Below are 25,574 nucleotides of genomic sequence, written 5' to 3' on the forward strand. Positions count from 1 at the left end.
CTGGCACACGGGGGAGATTAGTCGCCCGCGATTAACTCCCTGTTCGCGGGTGACTAATATCCCCGAGTTGCCTACCCCTGCCATACCACCGGCGAACATGTAAGTCGCCGGCGGGATGGCAGACGCGGCGGCGCGATTTCGCGCAAATCGCCGAAAAAGACTCGCGAGAGAGCCCTGTACTTGACAGGGGAAGTCAATATTCTGGCCCCATCTGTATGCGTCCCTTCATGCTCTATTTTAGGAGTAAATGCGTCCCTTCATGCTCTATTTTAGGAGTAAATGTTTTGGGTGTAAATTGCAATATGCAAAAAGTATGGCGCTTTGAATTATAGATGAACCTGTGTTTTCACAAAAGCAGAAATTCTGGAATTAGTAACTCTATGGGGGTCCCAAAGTACTGGATTCAGAACCAAGTCCAAATGCCAATTAGTTTATTTTCTGTCTTAGAACTACTATAACATTACCATAGAATTCTGGGAGCATTCATAGTGCATTTTACTGGAAACACTAAAGAAAACATTCCTGCCCAAATTGGGATGATCTTATTGTTTGGCCCTGTTTGGATCATAAAGGAGGCCTAGGGAGAAATGATGGGAGAGCACTGCATCAGTGCACCAATGTTTCATTTTATTTGGCAGCATCAGATTTCTAAATTGCCTAATCCTATCCTATACACAGGCCAATAAGCTGTCAACTGGGTCTGAAGGGGCTGAGCAGTTTAGGTATGGCCATCTTTGCAGCATACTAAGAATGATGACTAGTAGAAGCTCTCTACATTGAACAATGAGAAATCCTCATAGGTCTCTACACAGTGCTGAACGTGATATTTGCATATAGTGCAAGATTAATGTCTTCCTCTAGGTCCAATGAAGGAACAAAGTAAAAAACAGAAAACACTGGAGACCACAAGGAAGGGGCAGCCAGAGCCCAACAGTGAAACCGCTGAAATGTGAGTTACTTGAAAATTGTTTGTAATTACTTTACTTCCTATTCCTCTGAAAGCCATGCATCACCACTATCTTTCAATAAATTTACTGTTAGCCCCGGAGAAGCAAGGTCGGAGGAGGGGCTGCATGACCCAGCCCAGCATCACTAGCGGGGATAGGTCAGTTTAAGCTAAAAGAGGGGGGGAGAAAAAGGTGGGAGGAGAGGGTATATAGGAGACGCAGTGAGGGATGGCTATCCACCATTTTGGGAGATAACAGCAGAGGAAAGGTCCCCACCCGCCCTCCCTTAGCTGGGGGTTGGTTCTATTGGGTTACCTTATTGTTTCTAGCTGTCACTCATGTGGCCTCGGAGGGTTAGGGGTATACAGGATGAGTTAGCTAGAAAGGGGGATAAGCAGGGAAAATTACGCGGATGATCGGCGTCATGGTAGTTGTCACAGCTTTGGCGGGTCCTTGTCAGTCTGCCGGGGAGGGAAGCTTGTTCTGGTATGCCAGATCAGGTAGAGTGGATGGTCTAACCCCTAAGGTGGGTGACCATTGGTGGATGGAATAAGAAAGGTGCGCTATAAAGCGCTGGGTGGGTACTGAACATGGCTAATTGAGAAAGGGGACCGGATCAGTCCCCTTTTGGCGGTGGTTATCCTTTGAGCTAGGGATTTGGAGGCTGGAGGATAGCATGGCTCAGGGTGGTAGTGGAAGGGCAGACTGGCAAGGAGTTCAGGGTCGGTGTTTTTTGGGTTCGTTAATGTTTGCACCTATTACATTGATGTATTGTTGTGATTAAACATGTTACAAGTATGTATTCAATCTATTTGCACTGTTTGTATTTATAAATAAAGCTGTGGCCATTATCATTTCCAACAATGATATGGTCACGCAGTTTTTATTGGTGAGTGAGGTGAGCAAGTGTTGTTGGATGCGTGGGTCATGTTTGTTTACATACAACTGTGACTTTCATTACCCAAAGGTGTAAAGGCACAATATGAACTGAGAGCTTATAACTCCATATTAGTCCATATTAACTTCATGCAAGTGCATATTTCTTGCAAGAGCATATTGTAAAGTTTATATAAGTGTATATTATAAGTTTGTATAAAGAATATTAAGAAAAATACATTGTTTAGAGCATTAAAGACATAAATAGTTGAATTCAGTCCACTGCCCCCCCCCTCCAAAAAAAATACAGTAGGGCTTATTTATTAAACAGTAGCAAGGTGCAAAGTGCAAAGAGCAAAAGGGTGCAAATGTATTTATAATCTTTTAATCTTTTAAGTGTGGTTAAAGTATCCATTGACAGCAGAGAGAAGCCCCCTGTCATTCCATCTGACGCATTGCAAGACACTGGAAAATTAACAAAACCAAATGGGCTTAAGGCAATGAAAGAGGATGAGGAAATGGAGCTCTTACAGCAGATTGCTAGTAGTACAGTGAGTATTATGATTTTTATTAAATAACAACCAAGTTTATTTAGGAAAGTTTGATTTGATCCTTCCAGCTGGAGTTAATTCTGCTGTAACTGTGCCCAGTGCAAAATGAGATGCACCATATGACTTTTGATAACCACCGGTCAGTGAAGTGAGGACTCAGACAGAAGCTGAGAGATAGGGCATATCAGAATGCACTCCAGTTATTAAAATCGAGGAAAGTAATACACAAAGGGAACCAGAAATAGGAGATCTACAACTGGGCAATGACTGATAACAAAATAAGCCATTTTTAAGGGCTATTAGTGCAAAAACAACTGCATTGCACTGTGATAACATCACTATGTGGTGCCTGTAGTCCTGCAATAGGCCAGGGTCTCAAGCTTATGACATTCTGGTGCTGCCATGTGGAATGATGCAGCCTCACCACCTAGAAAATCTAAACAGCCTTAAACCATCAGAGGCTTATTTGTGATTCTCTTTTTACAGATTAATATGAAACTCTAAAATATGATGTCTTTTTACATTCTTGAACCAAAAAAGGGTAGACATGTGTAGCCCTACCCACAGGCCAGTTAGATGAAAATAAAAAAAAAAAAAATATTAGAAGAACATTCCTTACACGTTTATTATTTTATGTACGTTAAAAGTCAAAGGTTGTAGGCTGAACCTATGGTTCTTGGATTATCTGCTCCCCTAGTTAAAGGTCGGGGTTTGTTCATTTGGATCTCACATCTCATGCTGGGAGCTCTGTACTCTGCTTTACCTTCAGTGCCACCAACTTTTGTATATCTCGTTACATCCTTAAAAAAAGTAATTATCAAACAACAAAGCACAAATTAATGCTCAAAACTTCCTGTTTTTATGTCACAATGAAAGGGCAGCGTCATCCAATTTCATTCCCCTTTGTGTAGAAATGTCTCTACTACTCCCAATTTCACCACTGAGAATGAAGAATGCCTCTGTTTACAGAAAGAATAGTGCCACATTCACATGTACTAGTAAATACTGACAGTCTCTATCTATGGAGAGCAAAGTCAAGAGCCACTAACTACTAAGATTGTCTCTATATATAGGAAGAATATTGATATCAACATTGGTACTAAACAGTCCAAATGCAGTTAGAAACAGCAAGAATTATATTGCCCCATATTAATGTAAGTGCAACACACATCTCCAAATTCAAAACTATCTTCTATATACAGATGGAAAATGAAAACAAAACTGGTTGGTTGCAAATTGGCAACTGCACTTGTACAGTTAGCAGTAACATTTGTAAATCAGCCACAGTATGTTTGTCAAACCAGAAGATGAAATCAATAAGTTATTGTTTACCAAATTTCTAGCATAGGATATTAACTGTCGGCCATATACAGCTCTAAAACCAGCCATAACCAACTGTATTTTTGGCTGTAAAAAAATATATGGACTATGTTTTTGGCTCCAGTATTTAGTTAGTTTTCTCAGCTATGTTTGTGTGAATAACATACACCTTAAAGATCATTTTTTTGCACAGTATAAACTAGTCTTTTCTGCTAAAGAAATTTTAGCGATGCACTGAGATTTTAAAATTGCAAGTAATACTTTTTTGTAGATAAAAGAGGCATCAAAAATTAAAGAAAAGAAGAAAACAAAAAATCAGAAGACACAAAAGTCCCTGAAAACACCAGCTACAGAATCCAAAAAGACAAAACAAGGAAACAAAAAGAACCAGGGAAAAGCAGCATTTGTTGTTGGTAAAAATGTTCAGTAAAGTACATTATAGCATGTCTTAATTTTGCATAGTTTCACTTTTACATCAGCTCCTCTGAACACTTGTTTTAATGCACCCTAAACACACACACAAATACATCCATCATAACCACTATTGTTAGTAGCAATGCTGGTATTTTTTTTTACGGGAAAGGTGGCAACCCTACATGCAATATTTGGCGTTCCCCATCTTATGAAATATTTGCAGTGATAGCCTACTTAGGCCCAAATTACAGTGTGGCTACTTAATGCAGACAGCACAACAGAACATTAGTAATGAAATGCATACTGTAGTGTTTTGCATTAAAATCTCTTTTTTGTGTCTATGTTTGACTGCAGATTTTTTTGTATTTTGTAGGGCAACCTAAAGAGAAGAAAGCCGAAGAAAATCCATATCCTAAGAAACCTCCAGTAGTTCTCCAAAGGCAGGAAACAATCACAATTTCAGAGTCCAATTACAAGGAACAGAATAGAGAAATTGAAATTGAGGTACCATCCTTGACAGTGGAGACACCAGAGAGTAGCTCACCTGTGCACTCTGATGGTAAAGAAGGTGATGGTGAAGATGGTGAAGAAATTAAAATTTTGGATCCGAAGGCAGAACAGTCAGCCACTGATGATAAACTGATGGCTGAAAGTTCAAAGGAAAATGTAGTTTTGAGCCAGCTCTTTGAATATGACTCTGCCCGTAGTGAAACATCAGAGGTAAGGGTCGATTCTCTCTGCTAATTCTGTAGGCATCCTCCCCATAGCTTATGAAGCTCTGGTTCCAAAACCAGGGAGGTTTTGGAAGGAAATTTTGGAAGGAAACATTGCCAACAATTGCTTCATTGCCTGTTAAATAACATTGGTGGAAAATGGAAGAATATAAGATTAAATGAAATAGGATTGTAAACAAAAAGTCCATACAATTTGGAACTGAAAGCTCTATGTGAAAGGGGCCTCCATCTCTTGTCGCTTGTCACTTATCTGAGTGGCATCTTTAATGCAACTGTATGTTTTATTTTTTTCTATTTATTATTGTACTCTGTTTATTTATCTATTATTGCTATGACCCACTGTTTATTTATTGTCAGACTGACAATAACATTAATATTATGATTTTGCACTATGTTAGGCAGAAGGCCAGCAGGTCACTGATGTTTCTATAGTTTATCAATCTAATTCTCAGACCTTTAGCTGATTTTGAAGTACAGTTCCCAATACAATAAGATGTTCAACAGCTTGAGAGGTGCAGGTTGGACATCTGCAATCATATATCTTAAGTTTTGCATGCCCATGATAATTATGGCTATACGTTGCTGCAAAGCTGATTGCCCATTTTCAATATAGCTGTTCACTATTAATTTTACAACGAGCTATGCCACCTGTAAGTTTTAATACAATGAGGGTTTTCTGAAACTGATTGGTTTTTGATTTCTAGGCTACCACCGCTTCCTTGCGCAGACAGAGATCTTCACGAACCCAGGAGTTGTCAGATAGAGCTGAGAGGAGGAGAACTGAGGTAGAAAAGAAGAGAAAAGAAAGGGAGGAACAGTTGCGGCTGGAGCAGGAGCAACAGGAGAGGATGGAGAAAATGAGGATAGAGTTGGAGCAGGAACAGCAAAGAAGGGCAGAAGAGATTCGGTAAGACTGGCATGTCCATTTAAGGAGAAAGGAATGAAAATGGTTAGAATTGTCTTGCACAAGAGACCACTAGAGACCGTCCATCTAATTAAATTATATCTCGCAGCAGACGGAAAGCACAATGTCACACTTTAGCACTCACATCATTATGTTTATGCAATCCAGCATGAAGAAACAGCATGAAGAAGAGGAAAAGAAATGCCAGGAGCAAGAGAGGGCTAGAAGGATACAGCTGGAACAGCAAGCACTGGAGAGAGCACGCCAGCAGCAAGAGGAACACAGAAGGAAACTCCAGGAAATCCATAGGCGCAAACAACAGGAGGAGCTTGAGAAATTGGGTAAGACCACAATTTGCTTACCTCCCAAGGTGAAAGGAAACTTTCTAATAAAACATGTTTAACTATGTCCTTGACTTACATTTAGTGCAGCCTATTTATCCCCCCAAACATAAACTGCCACTGTACTGAAACACTCATGTTGCCGTTTCATTAGTTAGTTATTGACCTACATAGCAGATGTCTGAAGTATGAATAGCCATCGTGAAAATGTATAGTTAATTGGGCAAGCATAAAGATTACATATTCAGTAAAACATGTTTTATCATTCATTCGTCTGTCATTTTATGTGAAGATAAACCCATACCCCTTTAAAGCAACCTGTAAATCTTAACCAACAGATTCCAGTGACACAGTAGCCTCTGCAACGGTGGATTTACAATTTTGACACCCAGAGGCCGCCCCCATTCCCTGCCCACAGTACTCCTCTGCCCATACGTTTAGCTAACATACAGAGCACAGCGGACAGGACGCGCTGAAGTTTTCTGTGTGTCCTGTTCCCAGTGCTCCGTATGTGTGCAAAGTTTAGGTGCAGCTGGGCGGCATGCCGCCGTAAAATTGTGCTACCCTAGGCCCGGGCGTTTGTGGCCTCGCAACAAATCTGGGCCTGGACCTGGATCTCTGGTGATTATAATTATATTAAACACAGCAGGATGCTTGCTTGGTATTTACCAAAAATTACAGGTATAGGACCTGTTATCCAGAATGCTTGGGACCTGGGGTCTTCCGGATAAGGTGAATTTCCGCAATTTGGATCTCCATACCTTAAGTCTTCTAAAAACGTTGATATTTCATTATTACAGATAAAATGGAAATCATTTTTTTGTGAATTATTTGATTGAAATTAAGTCTGTGGGAGATGGCCTTCCCTAATTAGGAACTTTCTGGAACCAACAAATGTATTTATTTTTAGCTGTAATATTGGTGTGTAGGCAGTCATCTCAGTGCATTGTGCCTAAATCTGAACTTTCAAATGGAGCCAGTGCTACACATTAAGAACCACTTTTTGATAACCTAATGTTTCTCATACTCCCAAGTAACTGAAGGAGTCCTGGACTTCATTTAACAATGGTCACTGGCATTATGTGAAGCATTAGGGCCATGACACACTGTGAGATTAGTCGCGCCGCGACAAATCTCCGTTGTTGCAGGCAGTGGGATGGCATTGCGGGGAGATTAGTTGCCCGCCACAACGGAGTATTGTGAAAAACATTTAAACACTTACCTGCAGACCTAACAGACTGCACCTTTGGCATTACTGCTTGTCAAGATGGAATAAATCTGTGTCTATAATCACGTGCTCCACATATAATTAGTGTGATGGGGGCTAGTTTTGGCTCCAGCTTTGCAAATTCCCCTTTTTGAGGTAGGACATGTTTTAGCTAGAGGTCAGGACACTGTCCTTCCACATAAAAAATGTTCCCTCTCTATACTGTTTCTGATTCTTTTCCACCATACTTGTTCATTGTGTGCTTACTTTTCCCCCTGCCTGAGAGTCTCAATATTCAGCTTCCCACATAGTCTCCCTTTCTTCCCTTTTCAGGGTTTCTACAGTTTTCTACAGTTCTTTGCTACTCCCTCTGCATTTTCTTTCTAGATTATTAGCAATGTCTGAGATGATTCTTCTGCACATTGACTTATGCCACATGATAGTTTTTGCATATAATACCACTCCTACTCTATACTTGTCTTTCAAGAAGGAAATATCTGTCCCTGTGTGCTATTGTTTTCACCTTCAGGCCCCCAGAAAATGTGAACTACCCATTTAACAGAAAATGTTACTGCACAAACACTGTTCCCTAGCACTAATAACAAAGACAGCATTATTTCACAAAAGTCACTAAATAAGTGCATATACATTAATAAATGTGGACTTTAACTTGTAGAAATAGAACGTCAGAGACAAATGCAAATTGAGCGGGAGGCTGCAGAGGAGCGCCTTAGGCTGCTGGAGATGGCAGCAGAAGAGAGGGAGGAATACAAAAGGAAGAAGCAGGAAAAGGAGGAACAAGCCAGGCGAGAAGCTGAAGAGAGGAGGAAAAAAGCAGAAGAAGAAGCTAAAGCTGTTATGGAAGAAGCTCGGAGACAAGCACAACTATTAGCAAGGTGTGTGCGTGTATTAGTGATATACGGGCTGGCCCAATACCTACAAGTTGTGTGCCCAACCTCGACACGTAACTTGCGGGTCGCAGGCAGGTTCAGGTTGAGCTCTTCCATTCACCCTCCCTGACCACGACCTAACACTGCCAGCTGTCCCTTCCGGCTTGTGAATTTATAAGCACGCACCCGACACACCCAGCCCCTTTTATGACGTCATTGTGGGGTTGGTCTATAGAGGAGAGAAGCTGGTTCAGGTTGGGAGCGGACGGGTTTTTCTCGACCTGCTCATCACTAGAGAGAGAGTGTGTGTGTGTGTGTGTGTGTGTATATATATATATATATATATATATATTTATTTATTTTTTTTTTTTTTCATGATCTGTCCTTTGTAAAGCCATTCAAATAACTTTGCCAATACAGATTTAAACTCCATCATACTATTTTGGTTTATTCCTTGTCAATTCAGACTGGGATTGTAGAAGATCAATAGAGGGGTGCAATAAATGGGCAATCTTTAAAGATAATAGTAATTTTTAGCCCAGAGTGAAATTAGGGGGGCTTCACTTATGCTATGTTTCTCCTTTAATCTGAGGCAGTTCCAAACAAACACAAGCCATCACAACATCTAAACATCCTTTTTGTGTAATTTGTTTCACTCTTGCAACAGACGTTAAAGTGACAGGTAGATATTTTTTGTCCTGCAGCACAGTGGCCTGATATTCCCACTGCTATGTTATATTATGGAATTCTAAAAAATGTTATATTTTTATCTTCAATACTAGCTTTGCCTTTTCATAACTGTGTCCTATCAAATAATCATATTTTTGTTTTGCAGGCAAACAGCAGCCTTGGAAAAACAGTTGCAATTTACCAAGGGACTGCTAAAGGAATCAGTTGGATTGGACCAGACCCAGGGTGTTTCAAGACCTTGGGTGTTCTCTTATTTTGAATTTATGGAGCTGCCATTTTTACCACTGTCTGTTCAGGGTGACTAAGAAGGGCCAGAATATTACTTCCTATGCTAGAGTTCAGTTGGGCCATGCTTGATCTTGTGTTGTAGGCATTGGTTATATTTTGAAGACTATGTTCTCTAGAAGTATCTTCATTGTGTGCAGTGGAACAAGGGGTGTTTCAGGCCGTTCCCTTCTACTGATTTCATGCTTTCTAAAAAAAATTAATCTGCAGAACTCTGGAGATTTAACAAATCATCTGTGCAATACTGAGCCATTAAAATCAGTTTGATATAGGACATTCTACCTGAGTGATGATTTGAAGTACTTGCATTAGTCACAAGATAACTGCAGTACCTTCTACCTTTTGGTCTTTTCAGCTGATTCTACTACATTATAATAGTATTTCTAATTAAGCAATTACATATCTTGCTGGAATTTACTGTATCCCTAAGCACTTTTGTTGCCTAAAATTATATATGTGAAATTAGAGCCCATTTTTTATTCATTCCTATGGGATTTTTATCAGAATATTTATCAGTGAGTGATAGTTCACAATTTGCTATACACACTTAAAAATCCCATAGGACTAAATAGTAAGCGGGAGAGTTTTTCTGTTGTTAGCTACCGTATATACTCGAGTATAAGCCGATCCAAATATAAGCCGAGGTACCGAATTTCACCTAAGAAAACTGGAAAACTGTATTGACTGGAGTATAAGCCTAGGGTGGGCTTACATAATACTAAAATTACATGATGCTGAAAAGTGCATGATGCCCATGACTAGACGGGCCCAAAAATCTCTTTGGAGTGAAGCATCTGGCACTTGAGCCTCCTGGTGCACAGCCCTGATAGTGGATCTACCTACCAAATCTTGCACCAGCTTACTTACTAAGAGAGTGCATCAGGGTAGACTTACAGTTTGTGCAGGTTCACAGGGGCCTTATGCAGCCATGGAAAAGCCAGGTTTGCCTGGTGTGCCAAAGCACTGGGGTGCAATACATTGCAGGCCGAGTCGCTCTTTGGCTGGGAGCAGCCACTTTCAAGTTAAGGCACAGTTTGGACAGCTCTTTCTCAGTCCGGGTCCTGAGTTCTATGCAACCAGTTCAAATCCCTAATATTTATCTGTCTGAGGATTCCAGCAGCCAGCAATTCCCCCTCTATAACCAATGAAGTACTAGAAGGTGGTTTGTTGCTTACCAACCAGCCACCACCACGGACAACACAATGGGCTGCTTGTGCTGCAGCTTAGCCCCGGAGTAGCGGCGGGTGTTTACTGTAGGCTGGGAGCGGGGCTGGTTGAAGCTGCTGGGGACCGAGGCACACGCTCCTCGTGCCTGTAGAGCGGTAAGCATAAGATGGGTCTCTTATGCATTCTGGCATAGGAGCGCACGGTGAAGAGGGGTCTTAGCGGACATCCACGGGGGTGTGCAATGAATGCCATCTTATCCATATACTCGAGTATAAGCCGAGGGTGACTTTTTCAGCACATTTTTGGTGGTCAAAAACTCGGCTTATACTCGAGTATATACGGTAATTAACAAAGTATCGAACTCTGCACACTGCAGTAGAAGTCACGCCAAGTAGATCTGTCAGCTAAAGCCATTTACTTATGCCCAAAATATGGCTTTAAAACCAAAAAACAAACTACCTCTGTAGAATCCAAATGCTCAGTAGTCTGTATCCATTTTAAATGAGTAATTGTAAACATTCTTAGGCCAACTTTGTTCTACGTGACAGCACAAATGGAATACAGTTGAAACATTTCTAGGATTAGGTTCCAGCAACAACAATTTTGATTCTGAGAAAATTCACATGAATACTCAGCCAGTTTCCTTGTTTGAAACCTAGAACTTATAAAGTAGGCAAAATTGGGTCGCAGTAAAGGAACATTTGTTGATGAAAAGATTGGTTATGGTATATTTTGACAACACTGCTTTGTCAAATTGATGCTGTAGTGCTGTTTTGCAATCAGTGTTTTCTTGAGAGGCATTCAAGATGCTTGTCAGTAAGAGTAAGGAAGGTGAATTTGGATCTATATAGCTTAAAGCGGGAGAAGGAAACATGTTGGTGACAGAGGAATGTAATAAAGACAATTGTGGTCTCCATTTTTACAAATGTTTTAGCTTTTTTTAATATAACTTCAACTTGAATTAAGCCAATACAGACATTTTTTTTTCATTTTTTTTTTAAACTTTTTTTTAAAACCCATGCCCCACAAAAATAAAAGATACAGCGAACATTTCATAGGGGGTGGTTGCATGACAACTTGTATCTAAAAACACAACTCCTATATCTTCTAGGCAGGTGGAACGATAACAGTAATGGTGAAAATTTTATTCAACAATTTGAAGTGCAATAAATCCCCAAAAAACGTTCTTTTTCGTGTCCCAAGCAACCGAGTAATTTTACAATGTAAATTCAAATCAATATTCTTGGAGACCAAAAGGAGTGAAGCTAAAACAGCCTGGACTGGTGACATCTTCAGAAGTGACTTCTCATACTGATGAAGATATTAAAATGAGGTGATCTAGATGCCACAGACATCTGGCTGATTACATGAAAGGAAACAGAGTACCAAGGGGAAGGAGAGGTAAACATTACAAAAAAAAAAAAAAGTAAAAAAAATAATAATTAAAAAAAAAAAAAACGAAGGTGAGGGAAAAATTTAAATTGTCGAGTGGCCCCCAGTCTGTTCCTGATAAACTTCAATAACATCCTCTTCCTCCATACCGAGCTGAAAAAAAATCAAGACACATATTAATTGTTAAATATAGTTTGTAATTGTTTAAAAAGCAAATGACTCTTAGGGGATTTTTTAGCACTAAAATTTGCAGAAAAAAAAAGTTGCAAAATTTCAATATTTACTACGTGACAAAATGGCTTAAAATCCAAATCAGACAATTCGCCAGCTGAACTTGTCATTATCATGTTGAACTGAATGTCAGAGGTCTCTTCCCTTTAGTTTTGCATCTTTTCTGCAAATTTCCCCCCCCCCCCCCCCCCGCACATACTTTCTGTTCAGACGTCTTAGGGGTATATTTATCATGCTGTGTAAAAAATGGAGTAAAGAGTTACCAGTGATGTTTCCCTGGGCAAACTATCAGCAATTAGATTTCAACAGTAAGAAAACCAAAGCAAAGCATCTGATTGGCTGCTTATGAGCAACATCACCAGTAATGTTTTACTCCACTTTTTACACAGCATGATAAATATACCCCTTAGTAAATGTCAGACATACGTGGAGATGAGTTTATTCAAAGAAAAAAAAGGAGTTCATCCTATGAAGTCATAGTAAATCTGAGTTATGGCACACAGGCTCTGGTGTCCAAGGTAAGTCTCCTCTCCCAGTGGAAACAAAGTGCCTGAAAACACCTTTGCATCAAGAAGAATGTAAATTTCTGCTGGTAAAGCACATTGAGTACTTGCAACACAATTGTGCAATTACACAACTGATGCAAGTGGTGTGTTTTACTAGTGGAGATTACCATTATTCTGGCTGTGAAGATATTTTCAGGATTTTTTTGCTCATGGGTGAGGTGGTTTCCTGCAGGCATCAAAGCACCACTGATCTTAAGCTAATTAAGTAGCTCTTTGTTGCTCACATTGTGCTAAGCTAGTATATTTGTACTTTTGTAACAGTTGGCTCATCAGAGTGGCATGGCTTGTAGGAAAAGGCTAAAATTCCCTAAACAAAGTATTAACACCGTGTTACTAAGGGGGTATACTTATCATGCTGTGTAAAAAGCAGCCAATCGGATGCTTTGCTTTGATTTTCTAACTGTTGAAATCTAATTACTGATTGGTTGCCCTGGGCCCCAGTAATTGCTTTACAGCAAGACAACTTTAAGTTTGCAAATTAAAATGAGATAAAATATCAAGAAGCTTATTAGGCACTTCTCAGTTATTATTATTATTATTAACATTTATTTATAAAGTGCCAACATATTCCGCAGCACTGTACAATAAGTATTGAGAAACACATCCCTGTAAAATAACTAATCAAATAACAAAAATAAAGGATACTTCCCTAAGAATTATGGATGCTTTTGTCATCTGTGGTAAATCTGCGCTAGGGCGGGCAAGAAGACATCCCTAGTTTTCTGGCCACTGGCAGACGCAAAAGAGCCAATGCAGAAGCAATGCATATGTTTTTCCACCAGCGATTGAAATAACGGGGATGGAAACAACAGACGTTTTGTTGCTACCAGCTGCATGGAAAGCGTCACTTCTCCACCTTACCTATATTTCCCAAGGTTTGCTTGCGGCTTCTTAACATTCCAGAACTTATAAACAAACAATAATATTCTAAAACTTTACTATACTGCTCAGGCCTTACACCATCTCCCCCCATTGTCAAGTGGTACAGTCCACCCCCCCCCCTCATTGTCAGTTGGTATAGTCCATCCATCTCCCTCCCAACCCCTCCCCCCTCTATTTGTCAGGTGGAACTTGAGAGTAGCAAGGGTAGAGGGTCAATACTACTTGACAAGGTAGGGGGGTACCACCTGACAAGTAGTGCAGGAGATGGACCACACCACTTAACAGGGATCCCCATGTCAAGTAGTACAGTTTACCACTCTCCCCATCAAATACTGGTACAGTTCCTCTACCCCCCCTTCCCCCCAGTAGTGGTATGGTCCGCCCCCCACCGCCAAGAATTGGTACAGTCGATAGATTGACATTGGTGGAAAGAGGGACCGTACCACTTGAAAGTAGTGGAGGGGGGGGGGGGGACAGACCATACCACTGGACAAGAGATGGAGAAGATTAACTATACCAGACCTGAACTGGGCCAAAGCACCAGTCTGGGGAGGGGGTCCACCAGTCTTTCTTGTTTAAATATTATTGGCCCAACTGATTGTTAGCTTGCAAACCTACCCCCTAAAGTCACATCAAGCAACTGACCAAGAAGGTTATCATTACCTGCAATGAAAAGAGGGGGTCATGAAGCCATACAGACTGACAACTTACCTCCTTAGGAGTCTGGTGATCTGAGATTCTTTGCCCTTCAAACAAAAACCTGAGAGAATTCATTGGAACACCCTAAAAAGTGGAGAAAGTGCATAGTCAAGAATTAATGTAAACCTACCAAATTATGCCCAAAACATTCCATAAACTACAAATTATTAGTGTTACAATTCTTGACATGGTTTACTGGGTACAGGAACAGTATTGGTATTTTCGCCTTGTCTTAATATTGTTCAGCTTATCCACATACAGATACATGTAGTTCTTTAAGTGAACCACTGGTGTATCTTAAAATTGTTGCCACTGAAAGGGAGAGATAGCATTTTCTGCAGCAGAACAACCAGTTTTCAACCCTGTGCATTAACATAGTATGTGCTGGCCTTATCTTTAATGTGCGAGACCATAGCTAGACCACATGGTTTTCCCACCGGAAAGAGAACAACATTTCCAACTCAAGAAACAGAAAGCCAGAGCAGTAGATTCTATAATCTACTGCACTAAAAGGGTTGTAAACATGCGCAAATGAGCTCACTGCACAGGGCTCAGTCAAATATATCTAAGGTATGGCCCTTCAACAGTTCTTAGGCTTTCCTGACAGCCAGGGATGCTGGAGCTACTAGTTGAAAAACTGATGAAGTGTCACCTAAATGGACGTCAAGGGACCTTCATGCCCCAAGGAATATCAAACAAGAAATTCTTCAGCTTTAGTAAATTGCAACAGATGCCATGAAGTGGTTGCTGAAAAGAGCACTACAGTAAAATCAGTGCTATTGTTACATAGTAACATAGTAAGTTGGGTTGAAAAAAGACATACGTCCATCAAGTTCAACCATAATGCCTATACCTAACCTGCCTAACTACAAGTTGATCCAGAGGAAGGCAAAAAACCCCATCTGAAAAAGCCCATATATAAGGAGGCACACATTTGGTAGCTGCACACTGCTGGGAATATAATATACAGGTATAAGAGCGGTTATCCAGAATGCTCGGGACCTGGTGTTTTCCGGATAAGGGATCTTTCCGTAATTTGGATCTCCAAAAAGTCAGCTAAAAATCATTTAAATATTGAACAAACCCAATAGGCTTGTTTTGACACTAAGAAGGAGGTCTATGGGAGATGGCCTTTCCGTAATTCAGAATTTTCTGGATAACGGGTTTCTGGATAAGGGATCCCATACCTGTACTTGTGACACAAGCCACTGTAACCACTTTGTTAAAAACACAGTGGTTAAAACTTACTGATATGTTCTGAACAATTTTTAATTGTATTAACATGGACATTACATTTAGTTGGTGTACAACTAAGCTTTTTTTTTTAATCTAAAACTGCAGCTAGTACTTGTTTTTAGGGTATAAGGAAACACAAGGGAAAACCCAAGGCATTCTAGATAATCAGCCCCATGCCTGAATGGAACAACATAGCCATTATTTACACAGTAAATCTGATGGTAAAGTTCTCTTCCAGCAGAAACCAATGCAGTACCCTTTTTAAAAAAAGGGTTTTATTTGAATTTGTTACATAACAATAAAAATGTATTGACTTGTCAGACCTTTAACATTGTTAATAATACAGTATGTAGTGGTAGTACATTTGGTAGTGTGTTCAGTTGCTGTTTGCTTTCCAAGGCTCATCTTTATTATATAGGTCACATTGTTTACGAAACAATGTATTTTAGGAATTCCACAGAACTCAAAATGGTGGCAACAGAGTTATTACAGTACATTAATAGTTAATTGTTGCTGGTTGGGAGGGACACAAAAATATCAAATGGCAATGCAAAAAGGAGAAAGTAAGGGCCTATTATATATAGAGCAGGCTTTTTACTCCAAAGTGAGGGAAAATGAAATGCCCTCCATGCTTGGGACAAAGACATTATTCTTTGATTTACCCCTCTGCTCCTTATTGTGAAATTTTAATTCAAACAATTCATACGTGATTAAAGTACACATTGCAGACTTTAATTTAAAGTTATTTGCATACATTTGTATGTAGAATGTAGAAATTACAACACTTTATACATAGTCCCCTGTACCTGTATCAAGTACATTTATAAATGGTAGATTTTGGTCATGATTTTTATGGTATAGTTTTTATTACTATATTACACTGTTCTCACTGCAAATAATTGATTCTATTTGAAAAAAAAAAAAAAAAGCTAAAATTAAAGTTACAGTATGCATACTATGTTAATGTTTCCTTTATGAAAATGTGTTTTGCAAAGATAAATGCAGCCCTTCATTTGCCAGTTTCATAACTGTATTTTTTCATATATGTGGTATAGACTTACTAATATAAACAGTACACTGCCTACTGTAAATCATCTAAAGTGGTTCACAAACCTTTGATAAATCTGCTACTTCATATGTGTCTTCATACATGTTTAACATTTTAATTCCCTGGCATTAATAGCCGGTTTACTTACAAACCTTATTTAAAAAGACAAATTCAACAAATTTCTACTTACCTGTCTCTGACAGTATGACTCTTTCAGCTTTTTGAGATGCGTTGTCATCTTTACCTTAAAGTGAATTTCACTGCTATCCTGTGAACAAAATATTTACATGGTTTAAATTTTCATTCACTACTGGGAAACATTCTACTGATTTATGGTGCAAACATAGAGAAATATTTCATATTTCCTGTAATTTCCAAGTCACCTTCCATGGCAGCATTCACCAACATGAGTAATCTTGCCTCTCAGGTCACTGGACAGGAAAAGGTTAATTCTATAAGTACATCCCTTTGCCTGTCTCTGCTTGTCTTTGAATCTCAGCGACAGAAGAGAGGAAGGTCAGTGAATGCTGCCATGGAAGGTAACTTGGAAATTGAAATTACAGCGATTTATGAGAACTACCCTAGTAAGAGGGGTGGGACAACACTAATGCTCAACAAAATTTATTTTGAATAAACAACAGATTGCAGGATCTTCCTTCCCAACTTAGTAGCCAATGCTCTAATAGAATGAGCTTTCAGGTTATGTGGTACCTCTCTGCCTGCCAGTTGATAAGAGAGCACAATGCGTAATAAATCCAAGGTATTGCCATCTCCGCTCCTGCTCAGAATTTTGGCAAAAAGAAGGAAATGCTATTTCCAAAACAAGGTGAAACTGTGACACAATCTAATGCAGGAAATTGAAAGCGGGTTTTCAAAACAACTTTATCTGAGAACAGGCTCACTTCACAGAGTGGATTTCCCCAACTCTGCAGGCAGAAGTGATAGCCACAAGAAATAAAATTTAGTGTTGCATGCCAATCCGAAAAATGGAGAAGAGGTCAATCTTCCTAGCCCCTACCTCCAACTGCCTTAAAGGAGAAGGAAAGGCTAAGTCACTTGGGGGTGCCAAAATATTAGGCACCCCCAAGTGACTTAACTCGCCTACCTTTTACCCCTGGCTGGTGCCCCTGTTCGGAGAGAACAGCATATGCCTCCCCCCTAGTGAATCACTTGTGGGAAAGCATTTTGGAAAAATAAGTCGCCCACGGTTGCGGAGATTTAACCTTGTGTGACTAATCATCCCGTGTGCCATCAACCTTAACTTCAAAAATGTTAGTTTTATACTGACCTTCAAAATTTGATGAAAGGAAAAAAAACCTGGAAATATTTACCTGTCCGATGACTTTGAGTTTGATATAATCCCCTCCTTCTTTTTTGTCTCCTAGATCCTCGCTAGATGGTTTAGCTTCCTGTATATAAAAAGGTAAATTAAAGTATTTTTTATATATAATTTGCTGAACAAAATAAAATGTCTTTTACTCAAATATACTATAAACGTAATATTTTAACAACCGGTATATTAATGAGCTATGCTTTAACAGTAACAGGAATTCATTTACATATAATTGTTTATAATTGTGTTGTCTGCAACAGCCATGTTAGGAAACTGTCACCTGGGGAATACTATTCCCTCAGTATTTACCCACAAAAAAAAAAAAAGCCTGTTCATCCTCCTTCTGGGCTATTCTCTTCAACACTGTCAGACAGGAGGGTGAATTTTCACCATAACAGAACCGTTGCTTAGGGTTTCCCCAACTATGTTGATTTCTATGTGTTAAGAGAGTTAAGTTGTTTTACTGAGCAAGATCTCTCCTTATTGCTCAAAAGCACACCAACCTGCCCTTAGATCAATAAACTGTGAAACCCTTTAACACAGGCCCTCGTTAGTCAAGCCATGGTGGTGGGTTTAGGAAAGAAGTAATCTGGTCCTATTACCCCAAAGGGCTCTTCAGGAAGTGGTTCCCAAACTGCAATGCTCTGGATGGCGTACCAGGCTAAAGGCCAGTTAAAGTACACCTATCACCCCTCTAAAGGTTCCCCCCCCCCCCTCCCCAGCCATGGAGGGAGACCTTGTTGTTTGTCGCATGCAGGAGTGGTGGATGCGATTCACCCTTCTACAACACATGAGCAAGTTGTGGTACTCTCTCATTATGCACATGCGAGTGTCACAACATGGCCGCTTGCACCATGAGCTCCCTCCTGGTGGGCCAGCCTAGCACTGGCGAGAGCTTTTTCTTTCTTTTTTTTTTTTAAAAAAAAACAAACTATTGTTTGCCCCAACCGGAGTGCGGTTCTATTAGCCCACACCTCTGGTGGGGGAAACAATTTAAGGGTGATAGGTGCCTTTTAAAGGAGAAGGAAAGGCTAATAAAGAGTTAATCTCAAGCTGCAGGCATACTTTCAGTTCTCTCAATAGTGCCCCCAAGTCTCCCCATATTTCTCCTGTTCAGATGATCAGAAGCCTCATAGGAAAAAAAATGTTGAGCTCTGTAAAGAAAGTTCCCATAATGCCTCGCTCCTGCACCAAGACCCCTGTACATGCTCAGTTAGTAACACTATAAGAAAGCTGGCTCAGATCACATATTCCTAAGGAGGGGAGGGAATTCTTAGCATTCTTGATGGAGGGGGGAGAGAGGCGAGAGCTGCATGTCTCTAGCACAGGAAAACAAAGAGACAACAAATCCTGTTTCTTTTGACAGAGAACTCAGTGCAGGGTTTCTGTGAGTGCTTATGGCTGTATTTACATTTCTGATAAAGGAGAAGGAAAGGTAAAAACTAGGTAAGCTTTAAGGGCATCTCAAACACTAAAAACAAAATAGGGCTCTAACCCAAATTTTGTTTTAAAACACAGAAATGTGGGGGGGGGGGGGGGGGGGGGTATAGGATTGTGATTAGAATGGTATTGCTGATCAAACCTGATTACATATACACAAACACTGATGGATTTATTGTGTATCTAACAAAGGAACCCACAATTGAACTGCAACAGCATTCCAGTCACAATTATATTTATACTGAAATGAAGCGTTAACTAATGACATGCCATTAGGTAACAGACCGAATACAAATAATTGTATTCAAGGGAATATAATTTCCCCATCCGGAAAAGTCAATAACTCTATGGGCATAGGTTACAGAGCAAAATGAGTCTTATTTATCTACACCTTTATATGTATGAGTGGGACTAAATTATATATATATATATATATATATATATATATATATAAAATAGTTTTTTTTTTTATATAAATCCATGACTTGGGCAGTGTAATGTTACACGGTGGGTGGTTAAAGTTAGATTATTCTAATTTGCAAAAAAAAAATGCATACAATTATAGATAAATAGATATATGTAGGTTTGGTTTCTTGATCTCTTTGCCAATTTGCTTCTGAATGTCCCTTATTACAAAGGCAATTTACTCTTCTCAATGTCCTTTTATAGCCACAATGTTGCTGATTCAGCCTTGCACAGAGGGAGCAGCTTATATTGTATAGAATCAGCAGGTAAAAAAAAAAAGCTGAGGAATAATATTCTAAATGTGAATTCAACCTAGTGGAAAATAAGAATTGTGCTGCTGCCTGCAGTCACCTTCATTTCATTATAATTCTGCACAAGAAAACTTAGTGAGTTCATTCTGTATTACCACACATTTATAAAGTACTAACAAGCACGCAAAGCTGTAAAATAGATTGTATGTTAACATGAAAAAAATTACATACAATATAGATTGATACAAGAGGTAAAGAACATCCCGTTACAATTCAGTGCATCATTGGCACAAACTGATGCTGGGTATTTGCACCATACAGTACTTCTCTGCAAGCATCTTATAGGGATTCTGACAGAAATCTTCCGTTGTACCATTCCAAGCACCTGATGTAATGTAGCTGACACTCCATAGTGACTAAGGAGCAATGCAAGACAATTAGCAGTCTGTTTTTCTCAACTGGGAATGCAGCAATCAGACTACATAAAGCATTTTTATGAAAGCCAGATGTCACCCAAAATTACAGAAATTTGATAGAAAAGAAGCCCCAATAACCTGGGGGTGGCACTGGAGAGAATTCAGATTACAGTCAGTACACCTTTTAATTGTTTTCTTCCTTTACATCAGGGCAACCCATAATATTCCATGTTGTGGGCCAATTATCCTCTCTTTCACATGTTTTGGAGCTGGGCTATTATAAACAATGGTGTCATAAAGAAAGGTATTTGGTAATAAAAATCTCTGTGCTTATTAAAAATTGCACTAAGCCTGAAACTAAATGAAATCCCTAGTTATACACCCTTAAAGCAAGGCTTAAAACTCTGCACAGTTTACTTTGTTTCCTTAACTGTATCTTGTTTATCCAGCAATCCGATATCTGCCACAGGGGAAGGAATGGGAAGTAATGGGAAGTAATCTGGTGTAAAACAGTACTTTAGGTACTGTACCAATAAAAATTACTTCTGTATCAATGCCCGAAGGTTGTAGTGGATTGTGTAACATACTATTTAGCATAAAATCTTCATACAACAGAACCACATGAAAAGGTATATACAGTATTGATGCATTTTGTCCACAAAGAACCAAAAACATTTAAAATGAAAATCACCCTCATCATGTAAGCAACGTGCTATAAAGGATCTGCTGGTTCTCCCTCCTACCCAAACTGTGCTTACTGCTAACATTACAGAGAACAGCCACACATCAGAATGGTCTTGACAGAGAGATGCTGCTTCTCTAGGGAAGGTCTTTGTGGCCTTTCACAAACTCGGCCTAGCTGCCAATTGATTTACATCCTACAATGAAAACTGATGAGACACCAGGGTACCTATACATCTGCATGTGCAATTTTAACTGCAATCGCCTAGTTTTTTCCACAATGCAATATTTTTCCCAGAATTCCAGCATCTTTGCAGTTGCAAGAGTCAATGTGCTTGGTGCAATTGTGTTGTGCCTTAGTTCACAAGACAGGAAGGACTGAGCTGTGCCAAGCACACCTACATTAAAGTTTAAAGGAGAAGGAAAGGCTAATAAAGAGTTAATCCCAAACTGCAGGCATACCTTCAGTTGACTCAATAGTGCCCTTAAGTCTCCCCATACTTCACCTGTTCAGAAGATCAGAAGCCAAACAGGAAAAAAAAACGCTGAGCAGGGTAGAGAAGATTCCCATAATGCAACGCTCCTGCCCAGACTTGGCAACTTGGGACTGTAGGCAGCGCATGCGCACACAGCAGGAGCGTCTGGTTGCCATGGCGACGCAGCCGACAGGAGAACTCTGCTCTGTGACATTCAGACCTGGCAGGTGGGGGGAGCGGCAGAGGGTTTGTGGCAGGAGCGGGGAGCCGGGGGAGTTGATATGCAGTGATGCATCTGCATTTGTGACATGCAGAGCCGGCAGGTGGGAGGAGCGGCGGGGGGTTTGTGGCAGGAGTGGGAAGCGGCGGAGGGTTTGTGACAGGAGCAGGGGGGGGGGGGTTGTGGCAGGAGCGGGGGGGGGTTGTGGCAGGAGCAGGGGGGGGTTGTGGCAGGAGCAGGGGGGGGTTGTGGCAGGAGCAGGGGGGGGTTGTGGCAGGAGCGGGGGGGGTTGTGGCAGGAGCGGGGGGGGGTTGTGGCAGAAGCGGGGGGGGGGTTGTGGCAGAAGCGGGGGGGGGTTGTGGCAGAAGCGGGGAGCGGTGGAGGGTTTGTGGCAGGTGAGGGGATCGGAGGGGGGCTGGCTTGTGCTTTTCAGCAATAGCCCATACAGACATGCTGGACAAGATGGCGGCGCCGTTCACTGAAACAAGTATGTAAGTTCTAGTATGTGTATCTCTGTAAATATTTCATTGGGCAAGCCAGAAATATAGCGTTTTTACACAGCAATAGTAGTACTATTTAATAGTGTGCTTAATAGATTTCGACTTTCCTTGTCCTTTAAGAAGCGCATTTTCACTTACGTACCTCAAATGAAAGTGGTTTTACACACAACTAACTGCGCGGAAGTTAGAGACTGAAATTACACTTGCAGAGATAATTTAGGAGCCCTACTAACTCTTCTGCACATCTTGGAAAAGCACCCAGCAGTGAATGGAATTGCTCAATGGTGCTAGCAAAGTATTTAAATTTTTTTTCAGTAAAGCTGTACAAAAAGCAACTTTTCAGACACTATTTTAGAGGTGTATGATGAAATGGGAATACTTGTTCACACATACCCACAGACTGAGATACAAAATAACAGAGTGATATACATTTGACACAAATGCATGTACGCAATGTTGCCCTAAATGTAAGGCAATAAATACCAATAATGGGAAAAACAGCTTTCAACAGAAACATCTGCGTGCATCACTGGTATTTAATCCGTCGCACCATTGAAAGTGCACTTAATTGGGCCAGACAGAAATTTGGGGCTCCCAGTGGTCCCCATGCCCACATGAATGCGGCATCAGCAAAGTTTGAAGTGACAGGACTAGCTGGTACTGCCCAACATCACAGGGATCTAATCATTTTGGCCTGTAGTCCACTTGAATGTTTAAACCGTCACCCTTTAGGTGGCTGCATTAAAGATAAGATTGGGATCCTAAACTATGAAAGTCATGCAAGAAAACAAGATGTGCTTGAACATTACATACAATATAAACAAGCAGAGTGTACTACAAGAGATCAATCGTTAACTCCCACATACCTACACACAGCTTAACATGATACCTCCCCTGGGTAATGGGAATTACCACTACAATTAAATTAACATGTGTATACGTGTGCAGCGGTGTTTGTTTGGAAGGGTTAAACGCGATTGTTATATTTTCAACCAAACATAATAATGTATCTACAAACACTTAGTGGATGCTCATAAATAGACTTAATTTATGTACCTGATAGTTCTGAAATGCTTTGAGCTCTTCCAGGCTAACAGATTTACCCTACTGTAACAAATCAATGCTGTGTGAGACCCCATAAGGCTAAAGCTGCTGAAACTTGTTAGGTTAATATATACTTTATATAGGTCAAATAACTATATGGGCCAATATATCTCTGGCTTTCCTGTTAGGCCTCTCACTTCGCCAACCACCACTGGGCAATTACTCACAGATAATAACATCTACAGGAGAAGATACACATACTGGACAATAAGACATAAAGCAAATTACACGACACACAACGGGGTGTGGGTCCTATAGAGCAGTTTATCCAGCAAAAGTGCACAGCAGCAGAAACCCATAGCAACCAGCTCTAATAGTCTAAGTGTCGTATAAAATGAAAGTAAATGACTTAGCTGCCGCCCTTGGTTATGGGCCGCATGTACTACTTTAGCTGCATATTAATGTGTAGCCATGAGACCTACTTGTTTACATCTACAAGCAGGTCTCCAGACACACAAAACAAGACACACACGTCCCAGAGACTTTCTCTCGTTCTCCCGCCCACTCCACAAAAGTGTCTCACCTGATCAGACATGCTAACTGCTCTCGGCCGGTATCGGTTCGCTACACTGGACCGCTCTACGCTTTTCCTTCCTCCGGGCACAATAACAGCACAAGAGAACCAGACAAGGAAGGTGTTCCGGTTCTTGGGAATGACCTCATTTCCGATACATGCGGCACCGCCCACATTTTGCTGACGCGCACTGCTGCGGCTTGCGGCAAATGGTAGGGGTATGCGCTTGCACAGACGCTGAGCACTAGGTGGCGCTTTTGTGTCCATATTGTAATGCGAACGTCAGCCTTTAACCATTGATATCCAGTGTTTTTTCTGTATAGAGCATTAACCTCTCCAAAGCCGAGCATTAATAGTAGGCGTCTAATGGCTTTGGCACTGCCAGCCTCACATCATTAAAAGGCCCCGTTACATAGTAGATTGGCTTTACCTGGCTTTACGTGGCTTTTGACGTTTTAGTAGGTGATTCTTAACCTTTTTGGTTGCGTCGCATGATTGAAATTGACCACAAATGTTTATATAAACTGGTTAAATGAATGAGCCAAATTACAGACAATTGCTTATATGAAAAAAAAATTGGTTATCTTATCTTGTCAATCTGATCCCTTGAGAGCCCCTGATGCCTCTATATTAGAGGACACATTGGGAAGAGACTAAATAACAGATACCGAGGCATAGGGTGGGTGGAGAATAGACATAATTATCAAAATTGTGTGAATAAACCTTACCCGCGCTTCTAATAAATTTATGTGTAGTTCGTGAAAGACTAATATTATTCTAAAAAACAAATTAAATTACCCAACAACAATCCTCTTACCCAAATAGTGAATAGAATATCATAAATAGCCTCCTTCCTCCAAACTAATCCTCACAGTGAATATATAAATATTATAACAAGGAGTTAGCGCTAAAAAAATATACCACCAAGTGTAAAAATTCTATAATATTTTAATTAATCATTAAATCAATACAAAAAGATACAAGTCATAAGTTAAAAGATACAATAGGATATAGTGATAATCAAAAACAGTTCGTTAAAACTAAATTGTTGGCCCTATTAGTTCATTAAAAAAGTGAACTAGGATAAATGAGGATGGTACAATAAATACGTTTAGCTTTTTAAATGACTATTTATGCACGTATTTATTGTACCATCCTCATTTATCCTAGTTCACTTTTTTAATGAACTAATAGGGCCAACATTTTAGTTTTAACGAACTGTTTTTGATTATCACTATATCCTATTGTATCTTTTAACTTATGACTTGTATCTTTTTGTATTGATTTAATGATTGATTAAAATATTATAGAATTTTTACACTTGGTGGTATATTTTTTTAGCGCTAACTCCTTGTTATAATAATTATAAAAATTGAAAGTCCAATCCAGAAGTGAAATCCTGGTCATCTTACCCCATATATCAAGTTGCCTAATATAATGTTGACTCTTTATCAGCCTTTAGCTAAAATACCATCAAAGAGATCCAATATCTCCACGCCAAGTCATACCTTGTCTTCAGTAGGCAATAGTTCTTAAAAGCATTTTTAAAGCCTAGATCACTGACAAGATAAGGTGGCAGCTTATCTGCCTGTGTAAGGGGACCCCTGATGGGCCCATCCAACTGATATCTGGCCTCAAATTGTCCGGATGTTGATCAGGCAGGTTTGATCAGAGACTGCATTGGCTCATTGATGCAGTCCTCACTTTGATGGGTCTTCTTCCATAGTTGTAATTCAATTGTTTGGCCCAAGGCAAAAAAAAACCCATCTGAAGCCTCTCTAATTTGCCTCAGAG

At 40.1% G+C, this 25,574-nt stretch overlaps 2 protein-coding genes across 5 annotated transcripts in view; one reads left to right on the forward strand and one right to left on the reverse strand.

The window, feature by feature from the left end:
* Positions 1–11,752, forward strand: part of kiaa2012 (KIAA2012 ortholog) — a 73,264-nt gene extending 61,512 nt beyond the window's left edge. For all 4 annotated transcript variants that reach the window (XM_031893409.1, XM_031893411.1, XM_031893412.1 and 1 more), the window contains 8 exons: positions 862–949; positions 2,221–2,374; positions 3,966–4,107; positions 4,482–4,828; positions 5,547–5,749; positions 5,915–6,087; positions 7,971–8,190; positions 9,020–11,752. In XM_031893409.1, the coding sequence (XP_031749269.1) occupies positions 862–949; positions 2,221–2,374; positions 3,966–4,107; positions 4,482–4,828; positions 5,547–5,749; positions 5,915–6,087; positions 7,971–8,190; positions 9,020–9,179 (1,487 nt within the window). In that variant the 3' untranslated portion in view covers positions 9,180–11,752. The remainder of the gene's footprint in view (positions 1–861; positions 950–2,220; positions 2,375–3,965; positions 4,108–4,481; positions 4,829–5,546; positions 5,750–5,914; positions 6,088–7,970; positions 8,191–9,019) is intronic.
* On the reverse strand, positions 11,328–23,905 carry sumo1 (small ubiquitin like modifier 1). Its single transcript, NM_001005111.1, is given in 5 exon segments — positions 11,328–11,871; positions 14,109–14,180; positions 16,571–16,648; positions 17,712–17,789; positions 23,790–23,905. Coding segments are annotated over 5 exon segments (309 nt in total). The 5' UTR covers positions 23,802–23,905; the 3' UTR covers positions 11,328–11,802.
* Positions 23,906–25,574: the final 1,669 nt, after the last annotated feature.

The sequence above is a fragment of the Xenopus tropicalis genome, chromosome 9 (genome assembly GCF_000004195.4).
Source record: "Xenopus tropicalis strain Nigerian chromosome 9, UCB_Xtro_10.0, whole genome shotgun sequence".
Lineage (NCBI taxonomy): Eukaryota > Metazoa > Chordata > Amphibia > Anura > Pipidae > Xenopus > Xenopus tropicalis.